General features: G+C 40.7%; 2 protein-coding genes across 5 annotated transcripts in view; one reads left to right on the top strand and one right to left on the bottom strand.

Annotated features, from left to right (window-relative positions):
* Positions 1 to 138, bottom strand: part of NKIRAS1 (NFKB inhibitor interacting Ras like 1) — a 36,669-nt gene extending 36,531 nt beyond the window's left edge. For all 4 annotated transcript variants that reach the window (XR_013225686.1, XR_013225687.1, XM_077304754.1 and 1 more), the window contains exon 1: positions 7 to 138. The gene's annotated coding sequence lies outside the window, so the exon portion shown is untranslated. The remainder of the gene's footprint in view (positions 1 to 6) is intronic.
* RPL15 (ribosomal protein L15) lies at positions 15 to 4,268 on the top strand. The gene is made up of 4 exons (XM_077304753.1): positions 15 to 190; positions 985 to 1,166; positions 2,319 to 2,455; positions 3,913 to 4,268. Exons 2-4 carry the CDS (start codon positions 995 to 997, stop codon positions 4,216 to 4,218), a joined length of 615 nt encoding a protein of 204 aa, XP_077160868.1. The 5' UTR covers positions 15 to 190; positions 985 to 994; the 3' UTR covers positions 4,219 to 4,268.
* The last annotated feature ends 4,705 nt before the right edge of the window (positions 4,269 to 8,973 follow it).

Raw genomic sequence — 8,973 nt, forward strand, 5'->3', positions numbered from 1 at the left:
GTTCACCTCCAAGAGAAACAGCCGAGATTCCCTCCGCTTCGCCTGTATTGCTGACGCGAACAGAATCGCCAAGAACTACATTTCCCAATAGGCATCTGGCCTTAGACGGCGGTTTCCCCCGTACGTCAGATGTTGTCGCAAAGCATTGTGGGACGAATCTCTCTTCCTTTCCGGCTCCGGCCGTCGTCTGGTAAGTTTACGGTTAACGTGCTGTCGTGGTCTTAATCCATCTCCATCCTAAATTTGGGAGGCTTCTCCGTGCGTGTTTGGGGTTCTCCCTTCTGGGTGGGTGTTGGGGAACGGGGGCGGCAGAGCTTTTCCCGGGGTGAAGAGGAGAGGAGTCTCAATTTCGTAGGGCCCGTTAAGCTTTGGCGCAACTTGGGCCTATGGCTGCCGAGTAGGCCACCCTTGCCGAAGGGAGCGTGGAGGGCGAGCGGAAGAGAGAGGGTAGTAAGAAGCCTTGCTAGATGCTCTCTTTTTTACGATGCCCGCACTCTTTGAGGCTCTTTAAGTAAAATATACGGAAAACGTTTTCTTTTGCAGTCAGAAGGTTAGGAATATTCCTAGTTAGTAGCAATTCGGTGCTTGCACAGGGGATACCTTTACCTTTAAATAGTAGGGGTATTTAAAATGAGTTGTTATTCATGCATACAGGAGTGTGAATTCTTTTCCAGAATTGTAGATACTATAACATTAACTTGATAGGGTTTTTTTTTCCTTAAGGGAAAAGGTTTAAAATTATGCTTTTAAGTTCCTTTGTTGACACAGTGATAGAGAAAAATGCCTGAAAAATCAGTGGGATCATTTGTCACACTTTGGCACATTGGGAATAGAGGTGCATTCTTGACAGTTGAGAGTTAGAAGCCAAGTATGCTGTGCTAACAGTAGGAATTAATTATTTGAGACTGCAAAAGCTTGGGAGTTTTTCTTTCTGGTATATGCTTCAGAAAATTAAATATATTAATCATGGATGTCTCTCTGCAGATAAGTCACAATGGGTGCTTACAAGTACATCCAAGAGTTATGGAGGAAGAAACAGTCAGATGTGATGCGTTTTCTCTTGCGTGTCCGGTGCTGGCAGTATCGCCAGTTGTCTGCCCTCCATAGAGCTCCACGACCTACCAGGCCAGACAAAGCTCGCAGACTGGGATATAAGGCTAAACAAGGTGATTGGAACTTGGACTTGTTTTCATTTGCTTACCTGCTCCAAACTTAACAGACCCTGAGAGCATTTAGAACAATTTCCTATATTTCCATTTAATTCTAATTTATATTTTAGCAGACTCATAGTCTAAGTGTTTAACATAATGCTATTTTAGGAGTAAAACTGTGTTTTAGCCATATTATTTATGTAACTGTGAAATTGTCTTGATTTTGCTGGTCTATGACCGTAATAAAGAATACTACTACTACTGATGTTGCTATTAATTTTAAGCCTTTGCATTTGTGTGTGAAGGGCCAGCCAACTTCTAGTGGTCCCAGCCAGGAGCTTTCAAAGCAAGTCAGAATCAGAAGTGCTTTGCTATTGCCTTCAACTGCAGAGTCTTCCTTAGTGGTCTCCCTTCCAAATACCATTCCTCCATAGCTTGAGAGATCTGACAAGGTCAAGCTATGCCATGCCACCTTTGTTCCCAAGCATATATATATGCACTGTGAAAATTATCTTTGTTAATTTATATTTTTTGCATGTTAGAGAGCGAGTGTAGCTCTCAATGTAGGCAAGAGTGCCAAAGAGACTTGTAGTGTTTAGCTGCCATCCTTATAAAATGAGAACTCCCAAGGAGTTCTTGTGGTGCTAGAAGTGAAGCCTCATTTAAATATGTCTTTGCACAATTTCAGCCTAAAAAATGCATTTCATCTTGTAGTAAATCTCAATCAGCTGAATAGCTCAGTAGTCTAATGCAGCGGTCCGCAACCTTTCCGTGGCGGTGATGCTGTGCATGCGCAAAACTGCCGTACGTGCGCATTTGCAGCCCCGCCGGAAGCAAATGTGCATGCGCGGCAAGTCTGCGTTTGCGCCAGTGGCTGTGGGTCCCTCTTCTCCCCCCCCTCTCCTGAAGCAAGAAGCTGCTGGGCCGCAAGCTAATCGGCCACTTCGGCGGCCGATTTGCTCGCGGCCTGGCGAGCTTCTCACTGGGGCAGGGAGAGAGAGCCGCGGCCCAGGGGTTGGGGACCACTGGTCTAATGGATAGGATCGTGGAGATTTTGTCTAGTGTTTTCAACAATGCACTCTCATGGAGAATGTTGGTTCCCCTCGTACTTTCTGCTATAGCTTTCCAAATTTTTGCACCTTTTTCAACTATTCCCTGGTCTTTTAGGTTATGTCATCTACCGCATTCGTGTTCGCCGTGGTGGCCGTAAACGTCCAGTGCCTAAGGGTGCTACGTATGGTAAACCTGTGCATCATGGTGTCAATCAGCTGAAATTTGCCCGGAGTTTGCAGTCTGTAGCAGAAGTGAGTATCTAATTTGATGCTGTCATAATTCTTAATTTGTTTCTCTTGGTCTGCTGTTTCCAAAGGTTTTGATATAGTGTTTATATTGTAAAAATCCAAGGATTTAATCTATGCTGCAACTTGAAATTGTCAAAATCGGTTCTCTTAGTTTGAAGTGCATCTTTTGTATATTCTTCAAAATAAAAAAGCATCCATCCTCACAGGGCTCTTGTAAGGAAAAAGTGGAAAGGAGTGAAGCTATGTAAACCACTTGGTGTTCCCTTTGGGGTGAATGCTAGGATATAAATGAAGTAAATAAGTACTGACTATAAAAATAACATATTTTATTTTTATATATCATATGATACAAGATAAATAACAACACAACATAACCAACGTTAATTATTACAGTTCAGTTCAGTTCAAATTATTACAGAACTTACATAATTTCCCATACATTGCTATCTGAACTTTCTTATATTTCATTAAGTTTTCTTTTTTTCAGTCTCTTGGAACACTAATATTATATCTTCTATCTAAAAATCATAAATTGCTTTATTTATTCCCCCATGTATCTATTACCAAATTTTCAGCACTTTCCCAATTGTTAGCAATAACTATTCTAACAGGAGCAATCATAAAGTTCACCAAAGTTTTTTTGTTTACAAAATGGATTATGATTCAAAAATCAAAAAGGGTTATAAAAATAACATCTGATAAAAGATATGCAAGGATGTTGGTTCCAGTGAATTCTTTCCAGATCTAATATGCATATAAAAATAAAATAATAAAATAAATAAAACTATTTTGTTTCAAATGAACATGCCTCTTTCAGAGCTAGAATTATGTCTCCTAGCCCTAACAATCTTAACTTGAGAAACTGCATTCTGTGGTAGCAGTGTCTTTTATATGACAATAAAATGCTATGGTTTATGACTTTTCCAGTACATTTTAGTATTCTAATGTCTAGGGGAAATACATGCACATCTTGTTTTCAACTATTCATAATTTTGTGAATCATAGCACTTAGCAAACCACAGTGATATCAGGGACTGTAGGCTAGTGTGATGGGTGGCACTTTAATGAGGTGCATGCCCAGTACTGTGCTCATTCATTCATTCATTCATTTTTTGCTGTCTGCCCTTTGTTGTGTAATGTTCTAGTGAAGTATCTAGCAGGGGTTCATTCTGCTATGCTGATGATTCATTGATGCTTCATTTGAAATGGAAAGATCAAGACTTATAATGTTAGCCCCCGTCCTTATAAGAGGGGGCTCCCCTCCCCAGAAGTCTTTGCGTTCTTTGTTGTAGTTCTGAACATCATCCCTGAATATGCCCACTATTGTATGATTTTCCCGCCACCTATCATCTTCCAAATGGAAGTCCCTGTGTTAAATTCTTGAGTTTTTCTTTCTTTTTTTATTGGACTTCTTTTGTGTTCTATTTGTAAGTTCTGTTTTTTCTTCTTCTCCTATTTAGGAGCGTGCAGGTCGCCACTGTGGAGCTTTGAGAGTACTAAACTCCTACTGGGTGGGTGAAGACTCCACATACAAATTCTTTGAGGTCATCCTGATTGATCCCTTCCACAAGGCTATCAGACGCAATCCTGACACCCAATGGATCACCAAGCCAGTCCACAAGCACAGAGAGATGCGTGGGTTGACCTCTGCTGGCAGAAAGAGCCGTGGCCTCGGGAAAGGCCACAAGTTCCATCATACCATTGGTGGTTCCCGCCGTGCTGCTTGGAGACGACGCAACACCTTGCAGCTTCACCGCTACCGCTGAGTCTTTTGTTTGTAAATTTCCTATTCTAATAAAGCTTACGAGAGGCTTTAGATTCCCACTTTTCTGTGTTTTCCTTGGGCTCAGGTTTGTGTCCCAAGTAAGGCAAATGGTAGCCTGCTAGCAGCAGGTTGTTAGTTACTGTTCCCTGATGGATGAGTCGATAACAGTTCTCACTTCATCGTTATCGTTATATAAAATAAAAGGCAGCATGCATTATCTTTTGGTAAATTCTATTTTTCACATTATGTTGTATTGGAGGACAGCAAACACAATCCGTTTATGGTGGTCAGTGTGACATTCCATTTCGGGGAAAGCAATCCAAAATGTTAAAATATCCTTTGAAAAATGATAACAGTTATACATTGAAATTAGATATTAGGAGAGATTATATTCTAAAAGTACTGCAAGAGTCTTTCATAGGAAAATTAAGCAGCCCGTGCTGGATCGGACAAGTGGTCCACCTAGTCTAGTGTACTGTTGAGCATTGGCCCAACAGTTGACATATATCATTAAAATAAACAGCATAGAGGTTGAGGCCTGCCCCTGGTAATGTGCCCTGGCACTGGTGTTCAAAGGTCTATATGTGTCTATATATAGAGATATCTTTAGTGGCTAATAGAAAGATTTACTATGGTCCATTTTGAACACATCGCCAACAACGTCATTGGATGCTCCTGAGCTCTAAAGGGGAAAAAAGCTCACTGCCCACTTTCTCCACCTTACACATAATTTCATAGATATATTGTGTCTTCCCGTTGCTTTTTTCTGGACTGAAAAGTCCCAGCCTTTCTAGCCTCATTGAAAAGGTGCCTCTTAATTGTCTTGCTTAGGCTCCTGTATACTTTTTCCAATTCTGCAATATTAATTTTGAGGTATGGTGACAAGAACTGTACACAGTATCAGCCACTATTTTCAGTACCTTTATTAATCTTGGCATACAGTATGCCTTTATTGCTGCTGCTGCACTGGGTCAAGATTTTCAGGCCTTCCACTACAAGCAGTAGCCCAGAGTTGCCTATGAGGCTGTGTTTGCTGTCCACAGCCAGGAAGATCATCCCTGCCAGCAGCTGGCCATGTGTTGATAAGGTTGATATGCAGGGAGTCCAGCATCAACACCAACCCTGGCTTGAGCTGCAGGAATGGCATGGTGTCATTACACCAGATAAGATGGACTTTTATAGGATGAAGGTTGGTTTAATGGCAATGTAGCACATCCATGCAGTGGGCAGCTTCACAATACCACACTTAGATATTGTATACAGACAGAGTGCCCTCTTCAGGGCTGATGGCAGCCATCTCTTGAAATGGGTCATAGATATCTCCATGGTATTTGCTCTGGCTGGCTGTTGATTGCACACATTGAAATGTTGATGGGAGTAGGGCATGGTGACCCACACTTGTGGTGGTTTTGGTGTTGAGGCACATCGTTTTGGGAATTGGTGCCTGCATGCCTCATCCTCCATAGTGGGAGACTCAAGAGGTCTTGAGGTGGGGCCATCCAGTAGCATGTTCAGCATGGGGGCATGGTTGCAAGGGAACCATGTAGCAGCTGGCTAATACCCAAGTGGCACCCAGGAATTGCCACCACACAGTTCTCCCACCCACCCAGCAGATGGGCTGTGGGGGGTGGACTTATCAGGTGGCAGATGGGTTGCCCAATACTTGATCTACATGATGCTGTGCCAGTGATCCTGTGGCTATAAACACTATGATAGATCTATTTTGTTTTTTGGTCAATTATGTATTACCTTACACTTGGCCACATACAAGATGTTGTCCACTCATCCAACTTAGAGAGAACCTCCTGTAATTCTTCGGAACCCACCCTGAATATATTTGTGTTGTCAGCAAACTTATTTATTATGTTTATATACCACCCTCCCTTGTGGCTCAGCTTAGTTTACATTTGAACTTGCAATACAAGGAAGCATTGTTTGTGATCCAATACAAGGAAAAACATAATTGAATGCATAACATTACAGTAGAGCATTTAATATTTTTAATGATTAATACTGCACTGTGGATTGGTTCTTCATCTGCAGGAGTTTGTGAAGGAGGGAGCCTCTAAAGGCTCTAATTTGGTGGTTGGTTCATTGGCCTCTACCAAAGGTTTGGTGGAACATTTTGGATTTGGATTACATTTCAAAGCTGATTACTATTGCTACTAATGAATACCCTGCTGTATTTTTGGGATAGACCTTCCATTACTTTGGCTTGATGACTGTCTCCTTTGTTCAGATATTCTGAAATTAACCTGCCCTTGCAAATTTTTGTAAAGCCATCAGGTTCCAAGAGGTACAGTCATTTAACACGTGCATGTGAGCTCAGTGTAAAACTGGTTCCTATATTCTGTCAAGTATGGTGTGAGTATGAGGAAAATGGAGATTAGCAAGCACACTTTGTGATTAACTAATACACATGGTGAAATAGCCATAGCCTACTGGAATTTCCACTATAGGGGGCAAACCAACATGGCCACTCACCTGAATGTATTTAAAACATACATCAAACTACATTACAAAGCCATGTTTTCACAATGCATCAGATCACCTATTGCTTTTTAAAGATAATATTCAGTCTTGCTTCAAACGTCTAAAGCAAGAGGATGCTATCACATTCATTGTTGTCACCCATTCCCAATCCAGCACTGCCTCCCTCGGCCAATGTTCTGGCCAGTGTCCATTCCGAGTGTCCAACCACCATGCCCTTTCTCAGCCTAATTTCCTTTTTCCGCTGACCAATCCTGGTGTGATAGCTTTCTTCACTGAATTGGATCGCATGATATGGCCACAGTGAGTGAACCGGAGTTTCATGATTTTGCCTACCAATGATATATCAGTCTTTATGTGCTGTAGTATTTCCTTGTGACTTTTGCTATCCATGGAACCTGCAGAAGGCTCCAACACAAGAGTTCAAATGAATTGATTCTTGTCCATTTTTTTTACTGTCCTATTTTCACATAAGTGGCTATTGGAAATATTATAGATATAACTTTGGCAGTCAGGCTTTTTTCCTCGCTTTTCCATTCTCCATATTCAGTTCAAGCCCATCATTGCTGAGCGACCCAGAGCAATTTGATGTTTTATTTCCATACTGCAAGTGCCACTCATGTCAATTTATGATCCAAGAAAAATGAATTCTTGAACATATTCGATCTCTTCGCCATCCATTGTTATTGTGACATGGCTGCTTTTTGCAGTGGTCATTATTTTTGTATTTTTAGTGTTTAAGAAAAGGCTAAGTTTCTTGCTTACTTCATTGACCTTTTTAATCAGCTGTTCTAGGCCTTCCTTAGTTTCTGATAGGAGAGTAGTGTCATCAGCATACCAAAAATTATTGATATTCCTTCCTCCAATCTTACTTCCAGTGTTTGATCCTTTGAGTTCAGTCTGTCTCATAATGATCTCAGCATACAACAGGAAAGGGGAAAGAATACAACCTGGACACACTCCTTTCTCTATTTTGAACCAATCAATGTCACCAAATAGTGTGTGCATAATGGCTTCTTGGTTTGCGTACAGCACCTACATCAGTTTGATCAAATGTACTAGCACCCCTAAATTTTGCAGGGCTTCCCACAAATTGTTGTGATCCACACAATCAAAAGTTTCTTGTAGTCAATAATGCAGATATAGACATCCTTCTGATATTCCTGTGACAGACATATCTTTATTATGGTCATAGACCAGCAAAGTCAAAATCTGCAGTTATAAAAAATAATATAGCCAGAAACATGGATTTATTCATAAAATAACAATATATAAAACAGCTTAGACCATAAAACTGCGAAAATATAAATTAAAACTGGTTGGAAATACAGGAAATTGTTCTAATCACAGCTCTCTGGGTCAGTAAAGTTTTAGTCAACTTCCGCTGACTTTTCATGGTCGCAGCACAGAATCTGGCAACACTATACATGATAGAACAGTTTGTGTCTGTGAGGAGCAGGGAGGTATAAAATTGTCATGAATGACCTGGGACTCTATGTAACTATGGCATAACAAAAATGGAATGTATATCATTATAAAACTGACAATGAAGAAGGATATGTTCCGTTGTTTCTATTTGGCCAGAGCCACAGGGGCACTATGACTTTTTCAAAATCCAACACAAGTTTGCTATTTATTTATTTATTTATTTATTTATTTATTTATTTGTCTATTTATCTGTGAGATCACAAGTGCCACACCCCGCCGAAAACCAGCTTGAACATCTGGTAAGTCTCTTTCAATGGTTGTTGCTATGCACTGTTGTATGACCAGGATCTTACTAGCATGAGAAACGAGGCTATTGTTCGTTAATTGCAAAAGTTTTTGGAGTCACCTTTTTTTGGTAGTGGGATGAACCCAGATGGGTTTCACTCCTCTGGCCAGTTTCCCAGAATTTCTGGCACAAAGTTTGATATGGTTTTGATTGGTACACATCTCAGCAGTTCCTGGGATATGATGTTAATGCCTAGGATCTTGCTGTTTGGCAATTGACTCAAAGCTCATTTGACTTCCTCCTCAAGAATGGCCGGTTCAAGTTCTATTTCTATTTTTAATTTTGAAGGGAGCAAACTTTATTTCTGCATGCATACAATTCTTCTGTGTATTCCCACCACCTGTTCTTGATGCTCTGTTGGTCAGTCAGTTCTTTCCCTTGTTTATCTTTTATAATGATTTTGCGAGCAGCAAATGGATTTTAGGACCTTAACTTGTGCAAAAGCATTTCTCATGTGTCCCTTTTTGTAATCTTCTAACTGCTTGCATTTCT

This window comes from Paroedura picta, chromosome 11 (genome assembly GCF_049243985.1).
Source record: "Paroedura picta isolate Pp20150507F chromosome 11, Ppicta_v3.0, whole genome shotgun sequence".
NCBI lineage: Eukaryota > Metazoa > Chordata > Lepidosauria > Squamata > Gekkonidae > Paroedura > Paroedura picta.

Coding starts and splice junctions, on each gene's coding strand:
- RPL15 (XM_077304753.1), top strand. CDS start 995: ATGGGTGCTTACAAGTACATCCAAGAGTTATGGAGGAAGAAACAGTCA. Junction 1,167..2,318: donor GGGATATAAGGCTAAACAAG/GTGATTGGAACT, acceptor CTGGTCTTTTAG/GTTATGTCATCTACCGCATT. Junction 2,456..3,912: donor GTTTGCAGTCTGTAGCAGAA/GTGAGTATCTAA, acceptor TCTCCTATTTAG/GAGCGTGCAGGTCGCCACTG.